The sequence below is a fragment of the Pavona decussata genome, unplaced genomic scaffold (genome assembly GCF_977016875.1).
Source record: "Pavona decussata unplaced genomic scaffold, jaPavDecu1.1 SCAFFOLD_313, whole genome shotgun sequence".
Taxonomy (NCBI): domain Eukaryota; kingdom Metazoa; phylum Cnidaria; class Anthozoa; order Scleractinia; family Agariciidae; genus Pavona; species Pavona decussata.
Window position 1 is genome coordinate 924,946 of NW_028145705.1, and position 12,779 is coordinate 937,724.

At 39.5% G+C, this 12,779-nt stretch overlaps 1 protein-coding gene across 3 annotated transcripts in view; it reads left to right on the top strand.

Moving 5' to 3' along the window:
• Positions 1-2,161: 2,161 nt before the first annotated feature.
• The window catches only part of LOC146454176 (perlucin-like protein), an 85,229-nt gene continuing 74,611 nt past the window's right edge, over positions 2,162-12,779 (top strand). The window contains exons 1-5 of one of the 3 annotated variants that reach the window (XM_085095778.1): positions 2,196-2,313; positions 2,387-2,459; positions 4,372-4,463; positions 5,273-5,404; positions 6,710-7,544. In XM_085095778.1, coding sequence (XP_084951904.1) covers positions 4,379-4,463; positions 5,273-5,404; positions 6,710-7,224 — 732 coding nt within the window. In that variant the 5' untranslated portion in view covers positions 2,196-2,313; positions 2,387-2,459; positions 4,372-4,378 and the 3' untranslated portion in view covers positions 7,225-7,544. Of the gene's footprint in view, positions 2,314-2,386; positions 2,460-4,371; positions 4,464-5,272; positions 5,405-6,709; positions 7,545-12,779 lie in introns of those variants that run through there. The other 2 variants (XM_085095779.1, XM_085095780.1) reach the window with 2 other exon arrangements.

Consider the following 12,779-nt stretch of genomic DNA (forward strand, 5'->3'; position numbering starts at 1 on the left):
AATTAATGATGCCTTGGATTTGATATTTGCCTGGTTTTTGCCTGATGCTATTAATAAATGAGATGATACAACTCTAATAATCAGCGACCGGGCAGGATTACTGAAACGTAATCGATACATCTACCGTTGTTTAAAAATGAAGATATCTACGATATGTAATGTGATTATGCCTGTACGGGATTAGTCGTACGGCACACGTTTTGAAAAATGTATCGGAAAGTGTCACCAGTTACTGTTGTATTAGTGGTAGTTGTCCTCGTTCGAAATTGGCAGCTTTCTCTCTCTTTTTTTTTCTCTAAGACTAGAGGGACAGTAATTTTTCCACCCCGTTCAATTAAATTAAAACAAATATAAACTGGCTTAAGGCTGTGCTGAGGACTCAAGGGATTTCCCGAAAAAATTGGCGTTGCATCGATTAAACTCGTAATAAATGGACAATCTTCGGACAATCGCCTTCTCGTATAAACACATCGAAATTTTTGTAAATAAAAGAGTGGCGAGGCGAGATCTCGGAAACCGAGGCAGGCCGGTCGACCGGGAGCATATGAAAAGGCCCTTAGCTTAGAAAAGGATTTTTGTTTACGCTAGCTCAGTTTGGTCTATTCAGATTAATATAATATGTCGCAGAAAATTAGGGAACACATTCATTTTACTCGAATTTACATGCTTTTTATGCCTGTCCGAAAACTGATCCTAGCTTTCCATAGAAAAGTATTTGATTTTCTGCATACCTGATGACAATGTAAGGCCATTCCACCAAAGATAACTCTACTTTTTCGCTACAAGATCACTAAGGACTTCCAAGCGGATATTCTCGTAGGGTGCCCCTATTGCCCTAACTCGCATCGGAAGCTATTAATTCTATTATGTTTTTCTAAAAAGTACTTATTAAAAACTGCACCAAAGTGCGTGGTGGATGCTTAAGTTGCAGACAAAAATGATTGATACTGTACTGGTTTCTGTACCCTAGTACGGTAATTTGTAACAAAATTGAACCTTTATTTTAATGTTCCCACCGATACAAAGTGACGCTAAAAATAGGCCAAGTAAAAAACTAATTCGTAGTAGACGGTTTTGAAAGATTAGATAGGTATGCACAATGAGTGCATTTAGAATCTACAGGTCACGTAGCTCTAAGAAACGCGACAAAGGAGTGTTTGACCGCGGTCTCTGGAGTGTTGTAAAGTGATATGTTGTTGTCCTACGCGCGGTAATGGCGTATATACCCACTACACTAACAAAGGGATCTGGACAGGGGCACCCAACGACAGTTTTCTCTCAGATCCTTTGAAACGCAATTTTAGGCTATCTGGAGTGCCTTTAAAGCTCTGTAGTTTCATTTTAGGCCGCACTATAATATATTTATCTGTTCGGTCATTCTAGGGCAACTTGAGTCTTTTCGAAATTACTAGGGCATCTTTGTCTATTTCTCGAAAACCTTAGGTCTTATTTCCTTTCCGAAAATTTTAGCTGACCTTTTTTTGTTACTCGAAACAACATTTTGAATCCGAAAACACTAGACATTAAGTTTTTCGTACCAGGAAAGTTCGAAGAGAAAATTCCCTTTAGAAAATTGTAGGGAATTAAGGGCCTTCCGAACAGATAATTTACCGAAACGATCCGTTGGGTGCCCCTGTCTGGAGTAGTTAACACTGCAGTTGAAAATTTTCTACAACAGATCAATGTCAAACGACAAGCCTATTATAGTCAAAGTTTTCTGGCAACCATGTGGATATTTGCCTAAAAGTTTGTTGATAGGAGAAAAGTGATAAGTCGCTTTGCTTTGTGAATTATAACTAATACTTTGCAACGACATGTATTAACCTTTGAAAATTATATTTTTTTTTAAGGCCAATAACATCATGAACTTGTGTCTGACAATAGTGACAACTACCAAAAATGTCTGCCCTTCCCACTTCTGTTCTCAATCGCTGTTTCAATTGAGAAAACTTCCATAATTCCACTATAGGCTACTAAAATTCAGCGGGCTTGAAAAAAAAAACTTAAATTCCGCATCGAAAGTGTTAATTAATTGCATACATGTATGCACATGCACGTACGTACTGCATTGATTACCATAGTAGAGTGAGCCGGTAGTTATTACCGATCAGTAAGGTCATTATAAAAATTAAGAGGACTAAACATGTCAGCATTTTGGCTGCAATATTTTAAAATTTTGAGGTAATTGGTAGCAACCAATAGCAGAGTTACACGTCAGCATGGTCCTCTCCCTAGTTTCTCCATATACCGTACGTACCCATCAAATTAGAGGAAGTTGTCTGTAGATAGCTTGGAGGATCAGTTCTGCAATAGGTAGGTCGACCGTGGAAGAACCTGAGAATTTGATCATAGCTCAAGATAACTGACTTTGTTTTACTTTTGGCAGGTTTGCTCTGTTTTGGCAACGAAGTTTTAAGAGGTGGTCTTATTGTCTACTCGAAAGGACTACGATATTCAAGGTGAGTATAAGCCTTAAAATAATAGCGCTAGTTTAATACAGTTCAAAGGCTACTTTCGTTACCTCAGGTGAGGAAGCAGGGATGGCGCAGTTGTGAGAGCACTCGCCTCCCATCAACGTTCCCCGGGTTTGATTCCCGGTTTGTTGTTTGTTCTGGTGCATGCTCCGAGAATTTTCCCGGTACTCCGGTTTTTCCCTCGCCTCAAAACCCAGCACTTCTAAACTCCAATTTGATCTGAAAGGTGTGCCCAATTAGTGCTCTGCGCTAAATACACTGACACTTAAATAAAGCGATTTATCTTACAGTTGAATGCGCCTAGTCTTTTTCTACAACCAGCATGTTGATACGTAGAAGTAGGGACGTGATTGATTCTCTGCTAGCTAGGAGTTCACAATTCTTGAATTCATGCCAAAATTTTATATCATGCATGGGATATTTGTCTGTTTAACTGATGTAACAACTCTCTATATTATTTTCCCGATTTTCAGTTCATGGAAAACAATGAAATTTTATGCAAGGAAATTTCATCGACAAGTCGCTGTTAAATATACGAAACTGTGGAAGTCGTAAGCGGATCTTTGATGTAGTATCATTATGCTTGCAAAAGGTTGGATTTCATATTTCCTTTCAAAATATAGCCGTAATAGGCTCTTATTCCATTTCTTGCCTTATTAGTTGAAGATGTCATCGCTCAAAGCTAAACGGAATTTCCTGTCACCATCGGTCTCGTCATTTGTTATCCGCCATTTTTAATGTCATTAAGGTTAAACTAAAACTATAGAGACTCTAAAAAAAACATATTGAAAGAAGAGGCTGTTCGGAGGCCTGCTTTCGGGGTTCCACGACAAACTCGAAGTCGTAAGAAAGAATATTGGTACATCTAACGGCCGATATACGCGATCTTAGAGTTTGAATAACAAGTGACAAATAATCTTGGATAGATAAAACTGAAAATTGATGCCAACACAATAAGATAATCAAGAAACGATATTGAATGCCAATACCATTTACCCACGTTGCTAACGAAGAATTGCTCATTTGCTTTACTTCGGTAAAAGCTGAGGTCGCAATCTTTTACTTATCTCTTAGAAAAAATATGAGAATAGGCAATCACTGCGAGAAAAATCGCGTGCTGCGAGAAACCCTGGAACCAGACGACACGACGCTCGCGTCACGCTCGCGTCACGTGTCTTCACGGGAAGCAAATTTTCTCGCGCAACTCGCGTGTTTCGGCTGCTCCATTTTCCCTTAGAGAACAAAGAAACTACTCGTTAGTCTAATTACCTCGAGCCTGAGTTGGTACATTTTCCTAAGAGTAATTCTGTTCGTGAGAGTAATTTTATGGATCACGATGGAGCCACAGGCCTTTGCGATAATATATCAATCAATTGTAACGCATTCGGCTCCTTCAATAAATCAGTGCATGAATGAGTGCATACATGAAAGAGGAGTTTAGTTTTGATGATAGAATCAAGAAATGAAAATTTTTCTTGTAGAATTTTCACTGAACAAATTTTAGGATTTTTTTGTATGGAAAGAAATTTTTGAGAAGAAATTTTAGATTTTGAATAGGACACGATACGTTTCAAAGGACAAAACTTATTTAGGATGAGACCTAATCCATCGTTTGTTGTTTACACTAAAAAATCCTTTTTTATATTGCAATTAATAAGCTTATCAAGTGTGATGAAAACTAGAAATAATCGATGTTTGCAGCATAAAAGTAAAGAAAAATATGAATAGAATGCGAACAAAAAATGTTGGAAATCATGAACATATTTATACGCTAATTATTTACATTCACTCGCTAGTTTGACAAAGATGAATTAAAATGTTTGATTTCATAACCCTTCCTTCATCAACCACGCTAATCACATGCTCAACATGCAAACGTTTTTGTGATTCTTCACAGAATAAGGATGACTATTAAAGAAGCGGTGTTACTTCTTTCCATTACCATTTTTCCATTGGTGACGGGGGCACTGCGTCTCGATGGGCCAGGAGGTAAATAAATACTTTTGTCATGCAAAGAGTAGGAACGACAAGTGCAAAAATACACTAAATCAACCTCATTGACTTTTGTATTGTATTTAACTGAAACCCATTGTAAGTCTCTTTTTCTCTTTACTTAGTCAGTAGGAGCATTTAATTTAATAATGTAACTATTATTTTTTTTTTTGTAAATTAGGTTAGTGTCTTCAGTTGGTATTGTTACTATTGTAAGCAGAGTTTAGTATTCTAGAGTTAATAAAAAATAATTTTAAAAAAACTTCGTTGCCACAAATGCTTATCTTTTTTGAACGTTTCTTTTTTTTTTAGTTTTTCATTTAAGTATGTGTTAGTATGGGAAACTACCCACATTGTTTTAGTTAAAAAAAAAAAAAAAATAAAAAAAACTTCTGTTATGCAAGGACGATGACGGGAAAGGGCGAGTAAAGGTGATGAATGTGAGGATTTGTTTGGATCTAAAGGCACAAAATACTATTCGTTTTCTTGACAACATATATCTGCATCATCATCATCATCTTCATCATCATCATCATCATTATTGTAATTATTATCATTATCATAGTTATTGTGAGCACTATCGCACTATCACCGTCATCCATCATACATTTTCCCATCACTTCATGTTGTCATAATTGTTGACAAATTGGATATCTTCATTTAGAGAACACGAATGCAAAGACTGAAAGAAGACTTTGAGCTCAGTCTTAATCCACGTCAATAATCTTCAGATATATTTGAACATTAATTCCTTCGCAATACCAGCAAGCGTGATGGTGACAAAAAGTTATTGCTTATCTCCATAGATTCTATCGAAATCGGCGAAGGCAGTAATGAGATGTGCCTCAAGGAAGGGCTGAAGGAAGATATAGCAGCGATAATGAGACGACTCGAGGATCTGGCGACAAAAGTTGAAAGTTGTGGACGTGGACAGAATGGTAACTGAAATAAATGGAGTCCAATTCATAACTATACACAGAGATTTAGAATAAATATATTAGAACGTAAGCGGCACAATTTTTTGCCATTTTCAAATTATTATTGCTGGCAAATATTAAGGCAAATTTTCGAGAAAGAAAATTTAAAGGACATCATTGATTTTACAGATTTTGTTTTTCCTTGGGTTGACACTTCAAACAGACACATGATTTTTAGACTGTGGTACTACACCTCCCTGTTATTGTTCGTTGTTGCAGCTGTTTACTCGGCTTCACAGATTGTGCGATTGCATAATTTTTTTTTTGCTGCCGCTTACAATTCTAATTTAGTGAGACAGAGAGCTACATTTTTTTAGTGTTGTACACTACCTAATGCTACCCTCCTTAGAAAGGACTTATTTATTAAATGGGCGGCACGTGTACTAACTCAAATTGTCTCAGCCAATGGGAAGCGAGATAGTAGTCAAAATCTATAACAACACTGGATCGTGAATGATACTATTTTCTGGCCTTCTTGTTGTAAATAGCTCAGTTTCCGTTAAGTAATAGGAAGAAATTACGGGGAAATTATCGGAAAAGGCGTCTGTTCTTCTAGGTTACTCCCCTATATAAGATATTTAGGTTTGTCTTGTGACAAAGACGTTTGGTCTAAGATAGGGTACCGAATTAAAAGCTTTTAACTTGCAACAAGAAACAAACAAACAAACAAACAAAAACCACAATTGACCTTAAAGTAATCAAAATGAAACGAGAAATAGGGATATGACATAAAAACATAAAATTAAGCTTGGGGGAGTTTTTTTTTTTTTTTTATACATTTGAAGTATGAAGCTTCTGATTTATAAAAACCTATTTGTCAAAAAAATATTGTTATCATAGCAACATCAAAGTTAGAAGCGTGTCCAAAATTTACCACTCGCACAGAGATCTCCTTGAAATCAAGTTCAGGCTTTTTTCAGGCCTTCTTTTCGCAACTTAAGTTGCGTACTAACTGCGATGATCTTTCATCTATTTAATTTTCCTCAGTTCAAATATATGTTTCATATATTCATATTCATTTATTAATTCTTCACGGGTCAGATTACGAATTCACAATATAACCAGCTCCCAGTTGACTTGATAGCTCAGTTGGTAGAGCACCGCACTAGCATCGTAGAGGTTAAGAGCTCGAATGCGGTTTAAGGTTACATTTTTTTTAAGTTTTCTTTTTGCAACTGCTTAAGTTGCCTACTGACTGCGAGGGTCTTTCGTCTATTTACTTTTATTTTCATATAACCATTTTTTTTTTTTTATACTGTCCACCAGGCTGGGTCTCAGATGGAATTTCAAGTTATTATATACTAAGTCGCAGATACAAAACAATGGCAGATGCACGACAACAGTGCCAGAATCTTGGAGCAGACCTCCCCATTATCAGCTCAGCCAAAGAAAACAATTTTATTGCTGATCTGCTCGCGAAGGAGGGCAAAAGTTGGGCATGGGTGGGTCTCCAGCGAAATATCGTTGATCTGGAATTCTACTGGGTTAATGGCTCGAAACTAGGAGGAACGTATGACGCGTCGAATGACGAGGAACCAAACAGCGGTGGGGAAGTAGAGGGAAAGTGTCACGCGTGGAGTGATGATGAACCAAACAGTGGTAGAGGAGTGGAGGGAGAGTTTCACGCGTGGAATGACGGAGAACCAAACAACGATCGGGGAGTGGAGTATTGTGCCTACATGATGGGACAAGTTAGCCATAAAGGAAAGTGGAATGACTGTCCTTGTAAAATGGTTGCAGATATAGTGAGCCCATACGTTCTTTGCCAGAAAGCCATCTGAGATGGCCAGTTCACCCTTATACCAAAGCTGTAAGCCTTACTTCCATTGGTATTATAATAATTAGAATAGGCGCTTAAGGTAATATTCCGTGTTATCTCGGCATTGCAGTTATCGCCAGAAAAGAGAACTCGTAGCGTAAATAAGTAAAATTAAGAAAGAAAGAAAGAAACATTTAGCTTCATTTTTTATCTTTAACGTTTTCTCATGCTTGATGCATTATACTTATAACGTTGTTTGCATAATTCTTTCAGTCTTTGTTATTTTCTTTATCTGAAGAGATAGAAATACCTGATAAAATAAACTCGCATTTCATATTGTAAGCTATTTTGTACTAACTTGAGTGCATCACACCTCTTTCGGGGAACGGTCACCATTATTTTCATTTCATCTTAGAGATTAAGAGATGTTAATGAGCCAAATTGGTGATATTGTTTACTTAAGCCAATTTTATCGCGAGGGAATTCCCATTCACATGTATGCGGCTCAATGTAAGTAAGCCTGATTTCACTCTTTAATCTCTCGGATAAGATATTTTCTTAAAAATAAAACGCTGTGACATAAGATGAACAAAGGTTGTAGTTCAGGTATTCCAGTTTGTTCAAAAATGATGATTTGGTTGCAAACCCGCAGCAGTGGCTTACTTCCATCAGCGCAGAAAAAGAACTCAAGGACGATGCCTCCTAATACAGAAGACTTTCTTGGACCATCCCGAGATGCACATAACCCATGCGCAGTATCAAATGGACGCATCACCCTTAATAAAAGAAATATTTTGTAAGGTTAGAAAGCATATACAGACTACAGATGGAACTATTTCTTTCATTTTAAGATGACTCTGTATACCTTCGTAAAATAATTTTAAGAGCGAGTGCACGGGAAAATCGAGCAAAGGGCGGCTACAGTCGAAAACCTAACCTACCCTCATTTTCAGTCTGTAGATAGATATTAATGAGTTTACAAACCTGCTGGGGTTTACTTTTCGAAATACGGCCGATTTTTGTTTTTTTGAGATTTTCGATTTCACCCATCTGACGGCTGAAATTAGCCGCCTCACAAGGGAAAATCGACCGCCTGAAAAAATTGCTTCGCGTAACCAAAAAAGCGATTCTATCGACAATCTAAAGTTCAATTTCTATAAAATGGACATCTAGCGTCCTATTTACGACAGATCTCTGGTTCTGAAGTATAAAGTCAACACTTATCAAGCGGATTCTAAATGGTCAGTTGACAAGAGCTCACGAATGCGAAAATTTATAGGCAAAACTAAAATCGAGCTCTTGATAAGTGGGAATCCTCCAAATTGCCCCAAATTCTGGTTTTGAAGCCTTGAGATATAATATTTTCACGTACATTAAAAGTTTGGTTGTGTTTTTCAGCGAGCGCTTCAAAATGAGTCGACCGATTTGAAGAAATTTGTGCTAAAATTGACTTAAATTGACCTTAGGGTGTTTGTTTACATTGACCAGTCGCACCGATCACATTAAAATGAGCCCTCCGAAATAACTCATTTTCTCAAACCATAATTCATTTGAGAAGAAATTTAACTCACCATTGTTTAATGGAGTCGACTTGGAGTGTGGGTTCTTGACTATCTATATCTTGCAGTGGCAGAATAAAGCCGATGGAGACTGCAATCGGTTGTCCAAACTGGATCTGATATACATAGTTTCGGAAACTTCTTTGTCGCATTTGCTTAGAATTCTATGTAAATGTAACAAACACTGCAGTTCTTCAATCAAATGCCTGGGTAAGTTGTTGCGCCATCTGAGAGACTGTAACACACTTAGATCCGGTAAACAGTTTGGTCTGTAGCTAATAAGAACTCACTGCACTCTGTAGAGACGCGAACGGTCGATTGCGCGACAGATTTTGAAACACCCCACAGGCTCACCGCAGGAAATTTTTGCGGGAGTTTATTTTTGCCTTTTGTCGTGTGTTTCGCGGTAACTAATTTTTTTATTAGGACAGCGTGGTTATTCTGGTGGGTAATAATTCTTGCGATTGGCAAAAAGTCGCATTCAAATGGATTTGATAACGTCTTCGGTTTTTAGCAGGAGCCCATAAAGCTCCTGGTAAGTATGTGCAATCGAAATAAGGTTTTAAGACAATACTATGTGTACTGCACGTAAAACACATTACTGTAATCATTGTCAATTCATCACCGCTGCAACGTTTATCAAATGTCAAGCGGCAATTCTATTCCGGGGTTGGGTGTGAGGGAAAGGAGGTGAGGTGTACAGGTGAGGGGTAGGGAGTGAGGAATGAGGGGTACGTGTGAGGGGTGTGGGCTGAGGATCATCATGCTGTATGATGCTCAATGTTGATGCAGTGAGAACCTTAACGTATTGAGCCACATCAACGTTCCACTAACAAATGTTCAACTGACAAGAAAAGAAAGAGAAATTGCAGGTATTCCTGAGACGCATCAATAACTGACATTCACTCAGTAATGTCGCCGTTGTTTGAGAAAGCGAGAGTGTTGCGTTTATGCACGTAACAAAATTTTTCTGTGAACGAACTAGAGCTTTTACATTATTGCTAATTTATTTGAATTCAATTCACACACATATTACCTATATGGTGCTTAATAGAATTTGGTTCCATGGCAGCCCAAAAACCCCTTTCACACTGATCATGGTATGACACAACAGCGTACACTGGTTTTTCGTATTTTTGACACATTTAGAGGAAAAGAAGCAATTGATCTCTTTTTGGGAAGACAAAAATTAAAATAGGTAAGACTTCCACTTGCTAAACCACCATTGATTGTCATTTACCATTAACAATGCATATAATCGTCGAAAATTGATTAAAATCGATGAAAGTCGATACTCACAACTCAATATTCGGAAGCAAAAACATGCATCCCCCTCGGAAGCATTTATTTAACACTATCTAAATTATTGCAGTTAGCCCGCGCCGAAAAAACCTAAAACCATGGCTACCCCCCCGGGGGGGGGGGGGGGGAGGGGTACTAAAAAAAAAAATTAATACGGGAAGGCTTCGCCCCGAGGTCCGACCCCTTACCCTATTATATACTATTTTTGGCAGAAAAGGTTCCCCTTTCGTATACCTTCCATTGACAAATGGTACCCCTTTCGTATACCTTTCATTGAAAAATAATGAAAGGCCCTTTTAAATACCTAAATGACAGAGTTACCTACCTTTTCATATACTTCGACTCTTGAAATCCCTACCCTTTCATATACCTCAAGCGTGAAAAAGGCACCCCTTTCGGGCAGAGCTTCCCCGTATAGACTATTATAGAGAGTTCCCCCCCCCTCCCCCCTCGGGGCGGCTACACGAGCGATTTTTCGATCGCGCAGGTGATGCGATTTTTTTCAAATTTTGTCGCGTCGCCAGTGCGAGATGAAAATCGCACATAAAGCCACCCTCGACCTGGCGACGGAACAGGTGAAAAAATCGCAAGCAAAAAGTCGCCAGAATTGAAATTTTCGCGACAAAGTCGCAGATATAGTTGCCAGTGTAGCCACCCTGCAACTAAGCCTTGAAATTGCGTCTTCGTCATACGCAATAGCTCGCGAAACACCGGGGTATTCTCGACTGCAATTTCCGTCAGAAGTTGATGGTAAAATTCCCCGCTCTTTTCTCCTTGCCAGCCACGGACGGACCCACGTTGACCTTTTCTTTTCTTCTTCCTTCGTGTGCTTTTTACCGTCAAGAAGAAGAATGCATGTAGTTGATAAAACAATATCCTCGTCCGAGGGCCGCCTGCCATGATTGTTTATAGTGCTCAGGTCTCTTGAAGTATGCAATTCGCGCGGCTTTCAATTTGTCGCGAATCTCGCCAGAATTTGTCACTCGTGTAGCCACCCTCTAGGGCTGGCGACGGGACAACATTTGAAAAAATCGCATCACCTTAATTCGCGAGCAGAAAATCGCTCGTGTACAGAGCTAGCATACACAATGGCATATCGCTCACATTCATAATTGGTCAAGAAAACCTCCAATCAGTATGTATTTGAGTATTCCCCGATAATGATTGATCGTTCAATCAATCAATCAATTAATTTGCCCATTCCAAAGTTTTTGCATGGCATCGTAGATTAAATTATACTTGGGCAGGCGCCCTCAGCAAACCCTTTAGGGCTTTACGATGAGGAGAGCCACTGATCAAGTTTTACAATTAAACATGGGTGATGGCTGTACACAACATAAACATTTCGCGGCGGAAGGGGGGTGGGGGGGGGGGTTCATTGCCTCATGTTAGGGTAAAGGAGTGTCGCTGGAGGCTTTAACCCTGTCCCTTGTATGGACCAAAATAACCCTAAATACATACTCTGTGTAGGACTAATATCTAGGCGTTAAAATGATCTTATGTTGGCTTATGACCTGCTAAGTAAAAACAGAACAACGTCTCCGATTTCGGGTTGCCAAATACTTGACGACCGTCTTGCAACGATACCCTGTCGCTTGAAATTATACACTGTGTTCAGGGAAGGCGGGGGGGGGGGGGGGGGGTGGCAAAAACCATACCTGGCGCGCACGCTACCCGTGTCTTAGATCTCTCTTATCCCCTTGGAAGCGTGACCCATCCCGAATTCTTTTGCTCAAACGTCCCCCCTCCCCTCCCCCTCGTCTGGATAGCGGGAGATCGGAGATGCGCAGGTTTGCGTAACTGCATTTCAACAAACGGGTAACTCTTGGATAAGCGAGGACCACTTGACAAACAGCGTCCTCTCTAGTCGTATATCATAGGCGCTTCGTTGCAGTCACGCTATCAAGCTGCCGTGTGCGTTGCTTTTTAAGCATTTTATTTTGTATTATTACAAGGTCCACCGGTCCACGGTAGGTGGAGCATTAGCCTCTTTGGCATATGCCGCTGATTCATTGAATCTTCTATCAGCAAATGTCGGTTAGTTCTGATGCAAAGAGTGTGACCGCTTAGTTTCCCAGGCAGTGACTGTTGGTTCGATATACCGATCCCGGTGGGGGAAGGGGGGGGGGGGGGGGGTGGAGGTCGGTACTCCCTTATGTGACCTTACTTAACGGGAAGGTGTGGCTCGATAGGGTATGGTTTTCAAGGTGTTCTGTCTTGTCTTAAACAGGGTATCGCTACTTGACCTAATGGCTAAAACAAGACACTAGTGTATTCTTATTTCATTCTAGTGTTAAACAGGGTATGATTTTGGGTTAAATGTCTTAGATAGGGTCTGAAAATTTTGAATTCTGACTTAAACGGGATAGGGAAATCAAAGAATTGTGGGGGTCAGGGATTGAACCTCCCGGGCTGCACCTCCCTATCCAAGAATCTGTTAAGTACCCCCCTACCCCCCCCCCCCCCCCTACCGCCCGAGATATCGATATAGCACCGAGAATAAATATCTGCAACAGCAGAGCGGTTGGGTGGCTGAAATATCGAGGGGGCGGGGGATTTGCCAGAATAAAAATCGAGTAGCAAGAATCTTAAAGAAAACATATCAGGTACAACGTAAATTACCAGTCAAATCAGAGTGAATTGCGTGACGTATTGTTGTCACATGCATACAAACCAGCAGTTTCCTATCGCTTGTTATCCGAAACGCTGATATGTC